General features: G+C 40.9%; 1 protein-coding gene across 3 annotated transcripts in view; it reads left to right on the top strand.

Annotated features, from left to right (window-relative positions):
• The window catches only part of plxna2 (plexin A2), a 226,970-nt gene that overhangs the window by 157,630 nt on the left and 48,242 nt on the right, over positions 1-21,098 (top strand). For all 3 annotated transcript variants that reach the window (XM_017419193.3, XM_017419192.3, XM_037976969.1), the window contains 5 exons: positions 5,047-5,198; positions 10,017-10,134; positions 13,035-13,171; positions 15,305-15,472; positions 16,404-16,497. In XM_017419193.3, the coding sequence (XP_017274682.1) occupies positions 5,047-5,198; positions 10,017-10,134; positions 13,035-13,171; positions 15,305-15,472; positions 16,404-16,497 (669 nt within the window). The remainder of the gene's footprint in view (positions 1-5,046; positions 5,199-10,016; positions 10,135-13,034; positions 13,172-15,304; positions 15,473-16,403; positions 16,498-21,098) is intronic.

Below are 21,098 nucleotides of genomic sequence, written 5' to 3'. Positions count from 1 at the left end.
ATTTGTAGTCCAGTGGACTATTGATTCCATTTCCAGTCTAGCTGACAAGGTATCACCTTAAGATATTTCCAATAACTATTTCCTCATGAGTGTATCTTAAATATTTACAGAGAATTTCAGGTTTAAGTAACACATTGTGACAGGAGCTTATAGACCAGAGCTTACTCAGGGTCAGCAGTGATTTACAAATCAATTATTCATCTGAGGCAAAAAAATACTTTTCCCTGTTTACATAAACTTGTGTTTTATGAGCTTAAGATGTTGGTGTCATACACCATGTGGAAATAAATGGCTGACATAGTTTTGTAGTGATGTTAATATGTCACTATAGAAAATGTAGAAATTTAATTTCAGACTTGGTTTGGCAAAATTTGATGAAAAGGCCAAAATGGTAATTTACAGAACTAGTGTTTGGGCGGTGTTGCGGCGTCAGTCTCTCCTCTAGGTTTGGTAGGTCATCATAAAATGACTGAGTGTATGCAGACATAAAAGTTAAAAAATTTTTTTTTTTTTGAGCTATCTGAAGTCAGATTTGTTTGTGGCCACAGGGTGGGAAACTAACCCTGTGCTTGCACCTTGAATTCAGACACACCCATTTTCTTCTCTTCATGGGCTGTGAAGTCAGATCCCCCCCACCCTTCTCTCCAACGTGTTTCTCATTGATTACAGTTTCTTTAAGGAGAAGATATCCCCCAGTGGGCTGAATTTATTAATAAATTTGGTTTTGATTGTGTGCACCAAAGCCCCCATCATGTGCTGATTTGTATACATACTCTCACATTAGTAGATGTGCCTACCACAAAATAGGTCTTTTGAATAATTAATGTTTCTATTAAGTGCCACGGCGCCTCCCACCATGGGCCATTAATATTGAAGAGATGTAAGCCCCGGCTAACAGCAGAGGGAACAACATCAAATGAAGCTGAGAGTTGGATGGGCATATGAAAGGCGTCTCCTCAATGGGCTTTGGCCGTGGCTTCTAGATGAGTTTATGATAAAGTGAAGAGGCTCCCTGCCTCTCAAGTGACAGGGAATATAAACATTGGTCTGTAGCCCTAGGAAAAGAAAAAAATGTGTCAAATAATTGTTTTTTTTCTTTCTCTCACTCGCTTTTATTCATGTGTCTGCAAAATTATTGTTGGCATTATGCACAACACAGAGATAGTGATAGTGTCAATCTCAAACCACAACCTCAGTCTAATCAGAGTGCTCCTCCACTGTATGAGTCCTTTCCTTCATTACATCCTCCATCTGAGAAGATACTACATGCCTCTTATCCCACCAGGGTTTCCTTATGTTTTCTCCCCTTTACACACTAACAGCCCTCTCACCATTCCAAATCGTATCTCTTAGCTCACAACAAGACATTTAAGACCCCATAAAGAATTTAGGATGTAGTTTGTTTGAGAACGAGTGACCAGTGGGGTTTTATCAAGCCCATTAAATGCTGCTCACAATTAAATGTGACATGCTCAAATTAGTCCGAGCCCAGTCCAAAGAGAATGAGATTAGCTGGAAGCTTCTAAATTCTGTCAAAGTTTATTTCACTTCAAAAGCTCAATAAACTGTGGCAAGAGTGAAGGAGGGGAGGGGGGGGAGCGAATCAGCTGTTGGGTAGTGTGGGAGAAGCTCGAGCTGTGGTGATAAAAAAGGCTTATGTTTACAGGACTAAACCAAAACAAAAATGTTGATAATATATGTTTTTAATGAAAGATAGGAGAGTTAAATATTATTGCTGAATTGTCTTGGAAAACTTGACTGGGTTCGGTCAGAGTTTCCCTGACATGCCAGGATAGCACAGCCTGAGGGCAGCTCGGCTGGTGCATTACTCTCTCCTATACATATATATATATATATATATATATATATATATATATATATATATATATATATATATATATATATATATATATATATATATATAGAGAGAGAGAGAGAGAGAGAGAAAGAGAAAGCCATGGCTGCATCAGCACTTCTTTCCCCACTATTACTCTAGCTGAATGTGTCAAGACCACACTGATAGACAACCCCAGGCTGTTCACATTGGAAGGCCATTTCTTCCTGTTTTCATCATGAATTTGTAGCTTCCCAAAAGGCAGCCTTTTCTTTTTTTTCCCTTTTTTTGTTTAACTTCCTTTCTTGTTGATAAGAAAGTCTTTCTTCTCAATTTAGGCTGTCCTTTTTTAAAGTCTTTCTGCTTCTGGTCAAATACTGTGGAATGTCTAAGGAAATAAGTGGCCAATAATCTGATCCCCTTAGCGGAAGAGAAATAGATTATAGCTAGAGAAAGTGCAAGCTGGGGAGAGCAGCGTGCAGGCTGACGGGTTGTTTGCAGGGAATTACCCTCTATTGACAGTGTGACAATGGCACGCAGGCAGCAGCCCTGCTGGTAAAAGGATTACACAGGGAGCATGGAATGGGAGCACTGGGTGGGAACAGGAGGGAATAAGGGCAACAGAGTGCACATGCATGTCCAACAGGGCATCCTCTTCACTCTAAAAGTCTGTATGGTGAGATAAACAAGCAAGCTGGTGCTTAGAGGAGAACGATGTGTCACCTAGCCCGAGGTAGACGAGATGATGAAAGGCAGAAAGCAAAGAAGATGCAAAGAAGAGGTTGTTGTAGATTATGACTCCACTGCATCCCCTCCAGTGTGTAAAGATCGTTGGAATCCGATTTACAAGCAATCAAACCGCAGTCTGATGTACAGAAAGGATCCATTATGGATTCAGCTCCTTTGTGTATATAAGAAGTGCTGAGACAAAGAGCAGTGCTTCTCTCACGCGTCTCAGCCTGGAGACATTGGTGGCATGCGCTTTTGAAGTGGTTGATTTTCTGTGATCCTGATGAATCAAGGCTCTGTCTGCCAGTGGGGAGCTCAGTCAAATGGGTTTCATGCATGGATTAGACCGTCTTCCTGTGCTTTTTCCACCATGGGAAGGGCTTCATTTCAGCCTCAAGGGTAGAAAGAGGAGGTCCTCCAAGCTTTTAGCATGTCCATCTGTGGTACAGCTCTGCTGGCCTGTCACCATGCCGACCTCACCTGTCATCCATCTTGACTTTGGGGACAGAACAGAACAGAATCCACTTTCCTTCTTTCTGCTCATCCCATTTTCTCTTTTCTTTCATCCAGTTACTTTCTCTTGTCTATGCTCTCTTTCCATTCGGTCTCTAGTAGTCTTCCTCTCCCCCCTTTCCTTCCCCTCATCTCTCTCAGGCCATTGCAGTGCTTACGTAACTATCTCTAAGCCTACTCGAATAGATGACATGGATATATTTAGCCATTGTTTCCCCCCTCCTATACCCGGCATGCTCAAGCAGTGCTAAAAGATTTATGTATTCAGACCCCTCAGGCAGTGCAGTGACACACTTACTTTACATCCAGAGCAATTAATGTCCACTGAATCTAGATTACAATGCCGGTGTCCCACAGGGAAGCTGCAAAGCCCAAGTGGGTGTCAGGGGTAAAGAGTAGCGGGTGCACGGCACCTCTTTGAGGGTTGCCATTACGTGGTGCTTTGCAGCTCAGTGAGCAGCTACAACTGTCTGTTGTTGTTTTTTTTTCCTTTGCTTGCATGGCCAGTAATAGCATATTGATTGTTTACATAGCACTAGCAGCTACGCGCAGCAAAGTGACAGTCATCCCCTCCCTACTGCCCTCCTCTTTCTTACTCTCAGCATTCCGCCTATTTTTTTTTTTTTTTACCTTCCTTTTCTGTCCACCAAACAGTGTTGTTTCTCTCTTGGTCTGTCTTCATCTTCCTCTTTGTTTTTTTCTTTCTCCTGGCTCTTGTTTTCTTCTCTCTTTGTTTAAAGGGCTGGATGATGGCCAGGCTGGAGCCTGAACAGGGCTCTGCAGCGCAGAAGGCACTGTGCCATACTGTGCCAAGGTCATGCTGGGCAGCCATATTGCAGTTTATGAGGGAGGTGGTCTGCACTAAGCATTAATATCACCCCTTGTTAGGTTTACCCTTAATGGAAACAGCAGTAGATGCTGATCAAGCAGTTATCCAGCAAGTTATTAATCTCCCTCCCAATTACTTTGTGAGATTTATTTGTATTTGGTTATATGTTAAAAAGTGTTTATGAAGACACTGCAAATGTCTATAATTGTTATTCTTTGGTGTAAATGTGCATTTATGTATTGTCACATGTAAAAAGAAAGAGCTATAAAATATGTGCCATTAGCTACTGTTGTGATGAACACATGCTTCTGGCACAATGTCTCACAGCATGTCTGATATTATGGGTTTTAAAAGAGAGGAGCCACCTGTTTTGGGCAGCATGGTGGGTTAGTGGTTTGCACTGTTGCCTTACAGCAAGAAGATCCTGGGTTCAAGCCCTGGGTTGGACCTGGGGTTTTTCTGTGTGGAGTTTACATGTTCTCTTTGTGTCTCCAGACACTCCAGTTTCCCTCCTCAGTCTAAAAACATGCATGCTAGGCTGCCTTCAGGCCCAGGCGTCCCTTGAAAAAGAAATCTATGATCTCAATGGGATTTGCATGGGTTAATAAATGAAGAACAATACATGCTGAGCTTTTACACATGCATGCTTATGGAAAACTGTCTGTAACCCAAAACAATTAATAAATTAAAGATCTAACATTCCCTGAAAGACTGCATATTGGCCATATCTTATGGGGAGAAATGATGGAGCTGTAGATGTTTCGGTGAAACCTTAAAAATCATGTTAAGCGCAATCTCTTGCAATGTTGTGGGATCTCAAACTCAGAGTATGTGTCGTGAATGACTATCGGCTACTACCACAGCAGATTTTAGCTCAATATCTGTAAAATTGACTGAGTTATTGGCATTTTAAACTACATCTTGAATTGAGTTGACTTCAAACGTTAATCAGTTGTAGATGCTCATCTAATGATTTCTTTCCGCAAGTTTCATAAGACATTGTCCAGTGATTTATGAGAAATTTTGGTAACACACACACAGAGACATTGCAAAAACATTATTGTCCCACTTCCCTTGTTGGCAGTGGACAATTAATATGCATAATATTTTTTTTACAAGTTTCTTTTTATGCACTCTATAGGTGACCCCAGTGGCTGGACCTCCAGAGGGAGGCACGCGGGTGACCATCTATGGCACCAACCTTGGTCTGGCTTTCTCTGACATGGTGGACAACGTACAGGTGGCGGGTGTCAGATGCACCCCTGTAGAGGAAGGCTACATTATCGCCGAACAGTAAGTCCCACAAGCAGGGTTACTGTGAGAGATATTTATTTTGAAACTATTCCAGTTACTCATTTGTTGAATGAAAGCTAAACCAGCTCCAGCTGGATGGTTAGAAGTGCCTAACATATTTATTTCATCGTGCTAACTGTCAGCAGCTGGAACACTGGACTCCATTAAGTTAGCATGTTGTCTGAATCTGTAAACAACAAATTTTTTACCCAGTCCTTCTGGTGGGAAAACCTCAGAATTCCTTAAATATTTTAAACAATAGCTAAAATCATGCTAGCCACCACCACAAGTAAATGTGCAACATGTGGGAAACAGTAGTAAAATGTGGGAAAAGTGTTAAAACAATGTTCTCACCAAATCAAAAGCACACACGGGAAGTTTCTGCTTCAAGATCAAGCTAGGTAGAATCAACTCTCTGCTATATGAAATATTTTAGTGTTCTATAATACAGAAGTAAAAACATCTGAATCATTCATTAAATCAGATGTTAACACTCATTATAAAGTGCATGCTTATACATGATTTATTGCCTAAAACAGCTACCAAACTCTCATTGATTTATGTGTACGGAGACTGAAAGCTGCATTCCCCCCACCATCTCTTAGCTTTAATGAAGACTGGAGCAGGTCCAAACAGGCTGGTCCTGAAACTCTACCTCTGCGGCATGCTAGCCATGTTTCTCTAACTGTTCCTAATATTCAGTCAGCAACAATCCCACAACAGCTGTGTGTGTTTACTAGTGTTTGCCTCCCTAATTGTCTCATGCTGAGCATACATCACGTTAAATCCTGTCCCGTTCACCCTGAACTAATGAAACATGGCCCAGGCTTCACAACTCGCCTGCCTCCCTCTTGGCTAGACGTGCAGATGTGTGTTGACTTAGAGAGCTGATGCCTCATGGTTGTTTAATGGCCTCAGGTGATGCGGGCCTCACAGGGGATGCAAAAGGATGTACACACACTGCTTGAATATGCCTTTGATATTATATATATGTATATATATATTTTAACATGCTTATATTAGGAATAGGTTGGATCGCCTTTAGTTATTGAGATTTATTTGTAAAGACCTAAAGATGCTATACATTCATGTTGCAGCTAAGTACAAGGTGGAAAAGTAATGATAGGAAATACATCTTCCAATAAAGATTTTTAAAACACCTGTCACTCTTCCATGAAGACCAGCTCTGTACAGCCAATAGTGGTCGTATGGACAGATACTTCCATCAGTGCAGAGGAGCTGCTCAGCTCCATCAAGGTTATCTTTGGCCTCCTGGATGTTTCTCTGATTAATGTCCTCCTTAGCTGGTCTGTGGGTTTTGGTGGATGGCATCATTTTGGTGGCATCATCTTTCCATTTCCTAATAATGGATGTAATGGAGCACTGTTGGATGTTCAGGGTTTGGGATTATTTTTATAACCAAACCCTGATTTGTGTTTCCCACAACTTTGTCTCTGACCTGTGTGGGGAGTTCCTTGGTCTTCATGATGCTTCTTGCTTGGTAGCTGCCCACACTACTTAGAGGTGTTGAACTGGTGTTGGTTCTGGGGGCTTTCAGAACAAGTATATCCCTCGACATTTAAAAGTAATGTTTGGAGCTTTAAATCAAAGGGGGTAAATACTTATACATGCACTATTTTTCGGTTTTGCACAATTTTTTATTGTTTTAAAAAACTCTCATTTTAATCTAATTACTCTAAAGTAATTTGCATACATTTGATTACTTAAATTCACATTAAAAATTTTTATTTAAATTCTAGATTGTAAGGCAACAAATGTTTCTGCTGTGGTGATCCCTAAAGGGAGCGGCTGCAAAAAGAAGGTGTGAAGCACCAAAACAGAAAGATTACCAAGTGGATGAATACTTTTGCAACCCACTGTATATAACTCCCTACCCACTCACTTCAGTGGTCAGTTATAACACTACTTATAGCAGTTATTAAACAGTCCCACTGTGAGACAGAGATAACACACACAGCTGACTGAGAGAACACATACAGGCTATCACAGTCATGGCTCTCAGAGGAGCCTTTAACCCTAATTCTTTCCTTGGCCTACTTCTGCCTTCTAAATGGAAACAGCTAACCACAGCTTCCTGCGCCATGGTTCTAAAATAAGAACAATACAGATGTCACTCACACACATTCACATCATCTTGTTTCCTGCTATCCTACTGCTTATTTGAGTACAAACATACAAGAATGCCTCTGTGGTGCAGTGTTAAAGATGAAGGAGTTCAGAATATGTGTCAACGGCTCTGAGCCCTGACTGAACTGGCCAGTTGTGATTAAAATTCACAATGTGCCACTTGGCTTTGGGGGACAATTTGTCAGCAGCACAGTGATCTGACAGCACTTTAATCTAAATGGGGACAAGCTTAGCAATTCATTTACAGTATGTGGAATATGCCAAAAAAAAAAAAGATTTACCGAAAAAAAAAAAAATTATCTAACATGTGACTACTTTGGTATAACTTTGAAGGAGTTTGAGTGATGATGTTCTGAACTGGACTTTCTTCCATGGTGTCTTTGGGGTCAGACTGGGTTCATTATGCATGCTCATATCTCACTGTTTGTGGTTGTTTCCAGTCTTATTTCTGTCTTATGATGGACTGGACATATAGGGGAAAATCATACATATTTATATTTGTTTCATGTTCTTACTTCAGAAGAGTGTATGAAAGCCATTCTTACTCTGAAAGAAAAACAAAAACCTTTGTGTTTTTTAGCAGCCAAGACAATATGTTTCTTCTGAATGACTGATACTCCTCAGCCACGTTTAGTAGTATCCAAATCAAGTTCCCATTATAGATAAAATAACCCTTTTAATACCTGGATAAAAAGGGGGAGACAGATTCGAAAGGTCTGTTTTGAAAAGGTAAACATGTTTTCTAAATCTGCACTTTAACAAAGAACCAATAGAGTAGGGATTTCAGGTCGGAAAGCGAGCAAATATAGGGAATAAATCTTCCTTTAGCCACCTTCTGCCACCTATTTCCCCCGACGCCCCAAAACTCTCCCAGTCATTTGTCGTAATTCAGATAATCGGCGCTGAAGAAACAATACATCTGCTGTGCTTCATCAGCTCCCCTCCTACCTGGCCCTGCCATCTGCCACACCGCACATTCTGCCTCCTTTTCCACTCTGTGATTGCTTCTTGTACTTTATTACTGCCTGGCAAGGATGATCAATACACATCCTCGCTTTATTATGTCATTTGATGTAGCCACCTGCTGTGCTGGGTGTCACCTGATCACATGGTATGATGGAGGTGTATTGATCTGGCTGCCTGATTTACATTAAACTTGCGCCACGGGCAGAGCACTGGCACGGTCAGGGGGCTGGTTGTTGGTGGAAAATTTACTTCAATCAGGTCTGAGTGTGTTGGAGTACCCAGGGAGGAGGAACATTGGTCTCATTTAAAGAGCGCCGTCAAGGGGGACCTGGTCGATGTCTGGATGTGTCCTGTAATGTGATGACTGAAACAATAACAGAAGATTGCAATTAGGCTGCAAGATAAATCAATGTCAAGTGGAGAAGTGTTTGAATTACTTTCTCAAAACTTCTTGCAACAAAGCAAACATGAAACCAACTTCTCAGTCTGAAAGTAGAATATTAAAGAAAAATAAATAAATAAAAGATTTTTGCAGAAATGTTGCCAGTGCAGCTGCCAAAAGGCTCAACCATACATCAGCTGTCTTCTCTAAAGCCCAAATAATGTGGGACTTATTTTTGCAATCACCTAAGATGCCAAAGATTTGATATATAAACTGTATAAGAAGTGCAAAGAGACCCAAGATTAAAAGAAATGTTCAAGCTGGTGCCATTGGCTCTATAGGGTCACTCTGGTTACACCACACCACACCTGTGCCTCTCACATTTTGACAGCAGTCTTAATAAGACAGGCAGAAACACAGAGTATAAAATAAGCCTCAAACAGTCACTGTGCAGAAAACTGGAACAATTCCCAAACAGAGAGTACCAGAAGCATCAGATGTGTCAACTTTCATGTGTCTACATTGTTTTATGTAGGACGTATGACAAGTTACAAAGACTCTTCATTACCAGTTTTGTAGATAAAATTTTCAGCTCAGATACAATGCAAGTCAATGGGAGTTTGGGTGTCTGCACTCTACTCTGGCAGGATCTGAGGGAAAACTGGAAATCCTGGAGCAGTGAGGGACACACGGAGTGAAAGAAGACAGTGTTTTGATGTATAAACTGTTTAGGAAGGTTAAAGATTGTGGGAATAAAAAAAAACCTTTTAGAAAGATTAAGAAGCTCAAAAATTAGACTTCATCACTATCAAACTTGAACTTTAGCTGATAAAATCTTAGGTCTTTAACTGTGGTTATGTAAAAACTGTTAGAGATATCAAAATGCCAGTTCAGTCATGTAAAGTCCAACTTTCTGTGACCCATTTAAACCTTAAATGATGTTGCTGTAAAGCTATAGAACGTCAAAGAGGGCTGTGTTTTCTTATTTGTTTTTACAAATTCCATTTCTTGTGTAGGTTGAAATTTTTTGCAGTTCCTCTCTGCCGAAACCCACCTGTCACTGATGCTACCAAAAGTCATATTCTTAATCTTAATCAGTCCAAATGTTTTGATGTATTTTTGCTTTGATTTTGACAAAGCTGTGGCAGGTGTGGCAAATCAAAATTGGTGACAAAGAAGGAAGAATAGCAACTAAACAGTAAGAAGAGTGTGTCATTGCTTATGAATTGGCACCCAGATTTTCAGCTGCCACGTGGACTGTATTTTGAGCTAAAGCTAAATGAATTTAACCACTTCGTTTCTATCAATTTTTTTTTTTCCAGAATCGTATGTGAGATGGCTGCGGCACCAGCAGACAGTCGTTCTGGTTCGGTCCAGGTGTGTGTTGGCGACTGCAGACCAGAACTCAAGGCTCACTCGGCACAGTTCTACTCCTTTGTGGTATGACTGCATTTACACAATCCAGTTTCCCTAGCCGGTGAAAATGTGTTAAACCTCTTGTTTGGTTTGCTGTAGTCACTGGGTGGCAAAACAAAAGAACTGCATGTAAAACTACAGTACAAGTGTAGACATTTCATTCGAAAGGGATTTCTACATGCAAATGAATTGTTTGGGGGCCTCAGGCAAATAAAGACTTATGAGTTGCCATGGCAACCGCCTGTGTAATTAGGCAGCTCTGTGTTTGCTTATAAGTTACTTTTGAAATAACGTTCCTTGATTGACAGCACTCGGTGTTCAGTGGGTCCTCGTTAGTATTCTTCGCAGGTCTCTGGTTCTTGTTGCTCCTGCTCTTTTATTTGGGATGAAATTACAAGGCTAATATCTCCTCATAGTCAAATTTTTAGCATTTATTTTTTACCTTTTTTTATTCACTGTTGCAAGTCTGTTTGCTTTTAACACTTCACTCATTCCTTAAGTGATTGAACAAAAACTCTCTAACATTTCTCTTACGTCTGTGTTGTTTTGAAAATAAAAGCTGTTGCAGCGAATTGGGGTTTTATTAAACTCTGTAAGGACTTGCTCTTTCAGACTGAGAAATGACTGATGACTGACATGAATCTGAATTTAAAAAGAAAATTGGAAAATTTTCTAAAGTGCAGCTAAAGCTTCATATGTTATATTTGCAGAATATATTCAGATGTTGAATTTGTTGCCATTAACACAGTCGAGACGAGTTAGGAGAACACATTTTTACCATTCTGTTACAGAATTCTGCCTTTATATTATCCTTCATAATTGTGTAGAACCTGGGGACACAGAGGATGCTAATTAATGCGGGAATATATATATCCATACTTGTTGAACTGAAGGTATTAGCTGCCCAGTCGTCTGGATGATAGTTTGATTCTGCTGAACATTTTTATCGCCCAAAGCTAAAGGTGAAAGGGCAAAATGTTATTAGTCATGTCTGTGAGTTCTGTTTGTCTCGCTGTTAGCAGAATATCTTATGAGCCACTGACAATCTTAAGTTTTGTTTTAGTTTTAGTTTTTATTTCTGTTTTCATATACGAGATAAGCTAGTTCGAAAGATACCATGATTTTGCAGTAAATTAATCACCCTCTGGTATAGGTGTACTAGTTTTGTTTTTTTATTAATATTTTACAATTTAAATTACAAATTAAGAACAGCACAATCACTACTCAACACTCTGAATCTTGTAGAACAGTGGACTGTGTTGACTGACAACAAATTTATAAGTTACTCTGCAGCACATTCGGCTGTATGGACCTCAGCAGCACAGTGGTTACTCACACAGTGTCACCTGTAGTGTTGAAAAGGTTACACACATCCAACAGTGGTTTCTGGCTTTGAAATTTGTCCCCAACTTTCTAATTCTTTTGTGTAAATATCGGAGGCACTGTGGTGCTGTTTTTTTTAAATTTTATTTTATTTTCCTGATCATCAGCCTTCTGATAGCGTTTGGTATGAACTGATGAGCCTTGACACATTCTTGTTTGAATAGATTAAGCCTTGGGTGGTTTCAACCTTTATAACCCATCCTGAAATGCTCACCAGTACATCTGCTTATTGTTCAGTCATTTAGCTTTTCAGTCATTACCTTTTGTAGGTTGTTCGAACTTTTCCTTTCTCTGTTTTAGTCTCTCTCCTTTGCGTATGTGTTACTGGCATCAAACCGCTGACCTTTTCACGCTTTTTAAACCAAATTAGTCTGCGAGAACACCTAAAATCCTTTTCTTTCTGCTTGCGTCTGTGAACTAAACAAGCAAACAACAGATTTGCTTTAAAATTTCCATACTTTTCTGGGTTTGGGTTTTGAACATCACATGAGGTTGATCGTTTCACAGGTTTATGAGAGTTAAATATAAATAAAAAGATTTTTAAAAATTCTGTAAATGCAAATTATTGTCATAACTTTTTTCCATTCTTTGAGTCAGACTGACTTTTCCCTGACTCTGTCATCCCAGTCTGCTCCAGCTTCATCTCACAGATTCTCTGCTTCCCCATTTGTGCTTCCCCCTCACCTTCACATTTAGCTCTCCTGTTACAATTAACAGCAGTCTGTAATTAGCTGTTTTCAGAGCACCTGATTAAATCCTGCGTCCTGGAACTCACACATACTCTAGCAGGTCTGAGTTTTGTCAGTGTGGAGGCTCTTGGCTTTGCAGTCTGTCGCCTTTTTCTTTAATCAGTGATACAATCGTCACTGTGTGAAGAGCTCCTCTAGGATTTCCTCACAGAGCCCAGAATTTCCTCTTCTTGAAATTCCCATGGATTGCAGGTCAACTAAAAAGAGATAAACCGCACAGAGGAGTCCTTTAACTTTGTTGGAACCACACTTTCTAAAGAGAGACGTAGTCAAAGGACAGGGTACATTAGGTTTGTAAAGAATGTTTTATGTTTGTGCAGAAAAAAATGTGCTTTCCTATGTTCTCATGCATGTGTGCTCTGCTGCATTCCCCATATGATAGAATGTCTACCTTCATATTTCTCCATCTGTCTGTGCGAAGGCAACTTAGCTGCCTGCTGCTGTAAACACCAGTTATTTTCAGACTGTCTTTAAAAAAGCTTCACTCAAACACGGCTCACCAATGCACAACACGCAGTAGTGGGATCTCTCAGGGATTCTAAGAGCTCCTAGTTTTATCCTCTTTTCTCCCACCAGCACCATGCTCCGCTGCCATCAGCCTGGCAACATGAATAACTGTAATTTACTTGGGATCTGTGATAATACATAAAGTTGTCAAGTGTTACCACAGGGATGTTTCCTTGTTTACTCTTGACAGAATATGTCTTTTAGCCTGTCTGTTGGTTTCTTCTCTCCCCTTCCCTTTAAATTGCTCTCATGTCTGTCTAGCCTCTCACTCTCTGTGTTTTCTAGACCCCGACAGTCACGGGCCTGTCCCCGAGCAGAGGGCCGGAGTCCGGAGGCACAAAAGTAACAATAATGGGAGAAAATCTCGGCGCCGGCAGCAGCGTCAACGTTCAGTTTGGAAACCAAACTTGCGAGTTTTTTGGGTGAGACATCTCACTTGATACACCTTTGTACAGTACTTATGCTTCTTTTCAACTCTGACCACTTGTGGTTTGTTATTTTTCGGTCTTTACCAGGGCAGAGAGACCGTAGGGGGATGTGTGATAGAAATGACAGAGGTGGGGGTAGGATTAAACCAGGGATCAGCTCTGAGCCCCTTTTTTGTTTTTGGTTGTTCTGGAAATGTTGCCACATGAGGTCTAAAGGAATTCTCATGTTTGCAGACAAAATAGTGATCTAAAGTGAGAGTAGAGAGCAGGTGGAAGAAAGTCTGGAGATGTGGCAGTCTGCAAGACAGAATGCATGTTTGTGACTGAGAGAGGGAGAACTGTGGAACTGTGAAGCTACAAGGAGTAGAGGTACTGAAGGTAGGTGAGTTTAAGTACCTGGGATTAACTGTCTAAAGCAATGAGCACAAGAGAGGTCAAGAAGAGAATGCAGAAAAGGTGGAACAGATGAAGACGAGTGTCAGAAGGAAATTTGTGACAGAAGGAGAACTGCAAGAGTGAAAGGGAAGGTTTGAAAGATGGTACTGACACCTGCTAGGATGGATGGTTTGGAGACAGTGGCACTAAGAAAAACATGAGTCAGAGCTGGAGGTGGCAGAGATGAAGATGGTAAGATTTTTTTATGGTGAGAGACCAAACGGAACAGAGATTAGTCTGTCAAAAGAACAGCTCAGGTGACGTTAGAAAAGCAAAGCTGAGATGGTTTGGACATGATGGACGGTGGGTATATACAAAGGATCTTGAATATGGAGTTCCCAGAGAGGAGGAAAAGAGGAAGACCACAGAGAAAGATTGTGGATGTAGTGAAGGGGGACATGTTAAGGGTTGGTTTAGCTGAGGAGAATGCTGGGAGAGGGGGAGATGGAGGCAGATGATCTGCTGTAGTGACTCCTAAAGGGAGCTGCCAATGGAAGACAGGTTTGGAATGCACAGTTATCATTATTATGAAATGAATGAGACAAAAAGTGTATCACAGTATAGCCCATGTTATTTGTTTTTTCAGTTCTTTTTTTCTAGTGTTAAAATCAGTTCTTTTATATTTTGATTTTGTAACATCTGCAGTCTCCTGAATACATTACATACAGAGGGTAAAATGGTGGCTCAAGCTGAGTTTCGTCCATTTTTTGGCCCTTCTACATACATCGGTGTCAGAAATGTTGTCTATACAGTATAATGCACGCTGTGAGCAAATGGGAGGGGGGGGGAGCTCTGAAACTGAAAAATCATGTGGATCATTTCCATTAAATAAGCTGCTTTATTTGATGGCTTTCTTGTATTTTTCCTTGCTATTACAGAGAATTCCCTCAGGGAATTTTTTCTTTGTTCCTCTGTTGTAAACTTGTGTAAATCTTAATAAGGTTTTGATGACCTGCTGTGTCAAACCTTGTAATAAAAGCTTCAGTGAAAAAAAAGCCTTTCTTCTTGTCCCATCCACTTCTATCATTCTTATTATCTCTCCATCAGTCTGTTTATCCCCCCACCCCCCACCCCACAAGCAGGTTTTTATTTTCTGCCTCTCGCAGCTTGCCTCCATCCCTGCGTTCATAACTCAGATACTCCCACATGCCCTCTTTTTTACACTTCACTTCTGAAGGCTCCTATTTTAAGCCCTGCAACAGTAATCTGACTACGATCTTGCAGGGCTGAGAAGTCAAGGAAGCTTTAATGAGATGTGGGGTTAATTGCTGGTTTTTACGCATGACACTGGAGAAAGAAGAGAACAGGCGATGCTCTCTTCTGTTAATAAATTGGGACAAATTCAGAGGATGTGCAGGTAGATAATGGAGTCTTGTAGAGGATAGCGGAACATGCATGTGCTGGCGTTACTGTTTGTCTGTTCGTTTGTGTGCATGGGGCGGACCTGTGTTCACGCTGAGCTGTAAGTCTAGTAATTATAGAACGGGGCTGGCAGAACAAATTGCATAATTTATTCTGTTGCTGTAGGTGCTGCCTTTTGCTTGTGTAAATTGAATAATTTTGCAGGTAATGTAGCATTTAATGGGCTATCATTAATTTATCTTTTTCATTTAGACCCTCCGTTTACCCTGTCATGGTTTATCTTGATGTAGATGTTGATACTGAATCCCATCTTCCCTTTGACTCTTCCAGGCGCACCATGAAGGAGATTGTGTGCTACTCCGCCCCGTCGTTGTCTGGGCTCAGCTCGGTCCAGATCAGCGTGAGCGTGGACCACGCCCAGATCCGGGAGAGCCTCACCTTTGAGTACATCGAGGACCCGACTGTCCTGCGGATCGAGCCGGACTGGAGCATCGCAAGGTGACTGCCCAAGCACGCGCTCATTCAGAAACCTCGAGCTTTAGACAAAGAGACAAGAATTTCCTCTTGGTAAAAAACTTTACAGCCAGTCAGTTCGGGTCAGTAACAGGAAGCAGTCGGGAGTCAATACGGCACTTTCAATTACTGGTCGGTTTCCTTCCAATTAGTCTGGATCTGATAGAAAGCCTCAGCTCACAGAGTGGAGAGGATGGGTTCAGAGAATCTGCAGTGAATTTCACTCTTGACCGATTTGTTGAACATGTCATAGATACACAGAAAAAAAACCCAGCTAAAATATAAATTATAGAAAGGGGCTCCACATCTAGTTTTTCTTTGCTTTGACTTACTGAGAGGAGAAGAAAAAGTTACAAAATGTCTTGAGCTAATGGACAGGTCTATCTGCAGTAACTTACTCTCCTTACTGGGTTACAGCGAACCTTGCCTGAGAGCAAGACATTTACCCGTCTGATACAGGAGTCCTGAATCTTTTCTCAGAGTGCCAGACTGAAGGGTGCCACAGCAAAAACAGAGCAGAACAAATTCTGCCAGTTGACTTGGTTTATCTCCTGCTGAACGGCCACCGCATCTTAACATGCTTGAGCTATCTTGGTATTTTAAACTCAAGTCTGCACCAGTTGATTGCAGAATCAGTTAGAATTCCCCTTTAATCATCTCCCACTTCAGAAGCCATTACCTCCCGAGAGAAACTAACAATGAGGTTCGATTTGATGCATTCATTTCTGAAGGTGAACGTTTTTTAAGAAGTACATTCAGGTTAGAAAGTTTAGTCCAGAATTGTTTTTGGCTACTTTGTTTCTTTTTCTTTTTTTTTCTAGTCTTGTTTGGTTGCAGGAGATTCAAGTTTTTGATAAATGTGTTTGGGCAGCTTTGTGAAATGAATTGTGTCTGCTTATTTTGTGTGTGTGTTCAGTGGTCACACTCCTCTGATGGTGACAGGAACCAATCTGGATGTGGTTCAGGAGCCCAGAATCCGGGTGAAGTACGCAGGCCGGGAGTCTGTCAATGTAAGAACCATTAATTGATCTTAACCACACAGCATAATGTGCGGCAGAAAATGCTGACAGTAGCTTCTTCTGTGCAAACGATGTTTATCTGGGCTAATGTACACAAATTGTGTCCCAGTCGACACACCACATGCCACTGCACAAGCAAGCCAAGTGATGCTCGGCTTTCAAACACTGCTCCGTCTCTCAACGGCCCTTCTAGCTCCCTGTGCTTTTTCTGACTTCTACTTCAACTCAGCCTTCTTAAGCGATGAGCATGTGAGTGATACTGCTGGCAGTGAGAGTGATCTGCATGCAGTATTCATTTAAGACTTTTAAACCAGCCATCCATCCATTTTCTACCACTTATCTGGGTCAGGGTCATGGAGGCAGCAGTGTTCTTCTCAGTCCTCCCTCACCCTCCTTCGGCTCTTCTCGGTATTCCGAAGTCAGTGGAGAGGCAGAATCTCTCTGGCATGTTCTCAGTGTGTCCCGGGGCCTTCTCCTGGAAGCGCATGTCTGTAACACCTCACCTGGAAGGAGTCCAGGAGGCATTCTAACTAGATGCTTACTGCTTTTTTTTAAAATGCAGCAGTTCTATTTTTAGCCCATGTAGAAGAACTGAACTCCACATCTTGTCTCTACTGACAAATGAAAGTACGGTAGAGGTGCTTGATTTTGTTCCAAAGTGGGGGTGCAAAATCGTGAAGAAATAAAACCCCTAATTGTGACTTTACACCTTTATGTTGTATTAGTGCCTGTTACAGAGCACGATTTTTTAGCTAAGATGTATGGATAGTGCTTTCATTTAGTTGATGTAAAAACAGAAAGGGACAAATTTTGCGATTTTTATGAACCCCTATATCGCTCCTGTTTTAGTATGTAACTTAAAAAATGAAAATTAGAACAGATAAACTGAGATGGACTGGCAACCTGTCCAAGGTGTTACCCCCCTTTGATTACTTTTTGACTGCTGGACATATAAACCACCCACTTTAAAATTGGAGATTCAGTTGCGCCACTGATCAGGCACCTGTGAGATATGGGACTGATTTAAAAAAAAACATACATACGAATTTTCCTTCCAGCTGTGTTGTAAACTAGTTGGATACAAGCACTGTACCTTGACAGCTGCTAGAGTAATATACCTTCTTGTTGTTAAAAAACTTGTGCAAATATAGGGGCAAAAAGATTATATTCTGTAATCAAATTATACCCACTGGGTAAAAATTTACTCTATCACATATGTTCAATTTAGAGCTGCAAACAAACATGTTTTTGGAATTTGGGAGAAAGCCAGAGTAGCCCAAGAAAACTGATGATGAATATTCAAATTTCATATATAAAAGCAGCAATCAAGAGTTTGCAGAGGAACCTGATAGCCTTGAAGTTGCGTTGCACATTGCAATCTGGTTGCAGACAGAATTTTAAACCTTTAAAATTAAACCAAACCCCACAGTAATCATTTGAAAGACTATTTCTATACTTTATTGGTTACCTCTGAGAAAACAGCACCTTTATATGCAGAAATAAGGCTCTGCGTATACTTAGGAACTCAGACACCATTTAAGAGAAACAGTTGTTGTCTGTATCTGTAAGTCTGTTCTTCAGTCATGCAACCTGCAGTTTATGACTGTAGATGTGGTCAACAACATAGGCCAAGCAGTAAATTGAAACGGCACTTCACCATGATGGACTGGCGCAAAGGTGGGATTTTGCAGACCATGTGCATGTATTTGTGCTGGAATCAAGCTGGATGGCTGTAGATAATGGATGCAAGTTGGTCAACTGGAGATTGCTGAAGGTTTGCCTGATTGGGGGCAAGGAGGCTCCTAATGGTTTTCAACAGAAGATTAACTGCAGTCAGAAGTCTTTCGTCAGCATAAATAGGCCTTGTGTAATCAAAGTCTCTACTGCAGGAAATCGTTACAAATTACATTTGAGCCCCTGTCCTGGGGGTCCTTGTTTAATTAAGAGGACATGATTCTGTGGTTTGGGGTAAGGTGGGTATGGCAGACAAATGGACTTAAGGGGAGAACACAGACTGAGGGGAATCAAAAATTGAAACAGGGACAAACAGTTCTCTTAATGTTCAGAGGTAGTTACTCTGCATGTTTTGTATGACACTTTCTGGACTTCAGTCCAAGCACAACGCAATCTCCAGGTTTTCAGCTATAGGTCAATATTTTCAGAAGCTTCACTTTACAAATATACACTGCAAAACTGTTAGGTAGCAATGCATATACAGCCCGGTACATACCTGGTAAATACCATATTAGTACACAGTATGTACCCGGTATATACCCTGTAAGAACCATGTCTGTACCGGTCTGCATTGACATTTACTCACATGTTACACTGAGTCATTTGCTGTATGATGCTAACACACAGGTTGAATCATATTAAAAGGCTCCAGCTCAATTTGTACCCATCTCTACCTACATTGTACCCACCTTGTCATCGCTTCATATCCACCTTGGTAGCCTCCCAAATGTTGATAACTTAATCTGCTGGATTACACTTTGGAAATTAGGATAAGAAGATTAATATTATTATTTAGGTGTCGTAAGGTCTTGAAATATGGGTTGTAGCTCTGAATGCTTTCTCATCCTCAAGACATCCTTCAAATGAGGCAACAAGTTGTTTAAAAAACTCAAATTAAATAAATAAATAAATAAATAAATAAATTTAATATCCTTTCTTAAAAACACAAGCAGACTAGGTTTTATTTATTTCATACATGCAGCTTCCACTTCAATGAGAAGTGGTAACCATTTCATACTCAACTGGTATGTAACATCAACTGCTGGGCACAAAACGACAGCCACTGGGTAATGGTAGTTTCTGAGTACAAAGTGGGAGAATATTTTGGCGAAGGGTTGAATTGAGCAAAAACGTCTTCTAAAAAGCAAACCTTAAATTGTGATTCATTTGTAGACTTACAGGACAGGTTAGCACACACATACATGCATGCAAACATAAAAAAACGTTTCACACAGATTTAGCCCAAAGTGCCTCCTCCCCCTCTTCGATTCCAACATCCCACCCCTGACATTAGTACTGCAAAATTGATTTTAAACGTCTGTCTCGCTTAGTAATAGTTCCTTTATTAAAAATTATAACTCTACCCAGGGGTTTTTATGCTGTGATTTTTGCCTGTGCAAGAGTGCAGTTTCTCTAAAAGACCTTTGTGGGTTCTGAAAGTACACTAGTAGCTACAAGTAAAAAGCAGGTCTGTTCTGTTTCATGTTTAAAGAGAAGAAAGCAACACTTGATAAATGTGAGGGAGACGGGTCTGGTGGAATGGGATTTGACTTGTGTGTGGGTGCCATCCTGTCAGCTGCGTCAGTTTCCAAAGCTTTGAAAGAGAGTTCTTGCCTTGTCTCATCAAACTCTCCACCTAGTGCCACCCAAAAAAAAAAGGCCTGTGTCATCATCTTGATTACCCCCACAGCCACAGAGAAGGATTTTCTATTAAATACTGAGGGTTACTGTTAACCCATTTTTCATCCTTATGCCCCAATCTCATCTACCCCCTTTTCTCTTTTTGTCAGTGGTGGAAGGTAAAAAGCAATGCAGCCTATAGCAATAAAAGCTGCTGTCTGTCAGAGAGCCTTCAAATGATCACCTGTCTGCCACTAAATTGCTTTTCTTCTCTGCCTCCCTTGTGTCACCTACACAGAATCACAAAGAAACCAGGAGAGGAAAAAAGCCAATTTTCTTTGTAAAATGCTCCGTATCTGTCAGCAGATTCACAATTGAAACATTTATCATGATCTTGATTAAGGCCTAAAGCATTATTTTCCATCTGGAGAGCATCCCCCCACCCCCCCACCCCCATCCCAGAAGGATTTCATCTAAAACATTTGCCGCACATAAGATGTCTGGACTAAACGTCGACGTCTGCACATCAGGTACTTTTACAGCTTTTTGCTGATAGGTGCATGTAGACCAATCAGGCTGTCTGATTACCAGAAAGAGGACGGGGGCGGGGATGTTTGGTAGATCTCATAGAAACAGCAGGATCGAACAAAAAAGACTGATCATAGCTGCTGGAGCGTACAGTACCTGCAGATTGAGAACTGTTTACTCAGCAGCATCTTCTTGGTGAAACTTTGGCACCAAAAGAAGGTAAACGTTTGGAGATACTGATCCACTTTCTGTTATAGGCTTTAGCCTGCCTGAGATACTGCAATTAATTTCCACAGGCTGCCAGAATCAGATCCAAGTCCAGGATGGTCCAGCCCCTAGACCATCTCCATCCGGCTTGTCCTCAAATGAAAATAAAACCATTTAAAGCAAACAAAGAAAGCAGGTTTTGTACTTATTATAGGAGTGAATAAAAGCATAAAACCAAATATTTTGTAAGTCAAAATGTCTCAAATTTAATTTGCCATCTTATGAAGGTCAGTGGTTGTGCTGACAAAATCAGAATGACGATTGCAAACACATACAGAATGTCTCTATAAATGCTCAATAATTGGACTTGCAGTATTTATAATACTCAGAGGGTCCAAATTACCTCAAGTGTTCCCCTTGCCTCATCTGAGCAATGAAAGCAAATGCTCCGTTTTGATCACTGTAATCAGAACGCTGCACAAGTCTGTCTCAGTCCAACCCCC

The sequence above is a fragment of the Kryptolebias marmoratus genome, linkage group LG8 (genome assembly GCF_001649575.2).
Source record: "Kryptolebias marmoratus isolate JLee-2015 linkage group LG8, ASM164957v2, whole genome shotgun sequence".
Taxonomy (NCBI): domain Eukaryota; kingdom Metazoa; phylum Chordata; class Actinopteri; order Cyprinodontiformes; family Rivulidae; genus Kryptolebias; species Kryptolebias marmoratus.
The sequence above is the reverse complement of the archived record's forward strand: the minus strand, read 5'-3'. Positions and strand labels throughout refer to the sequence as shown.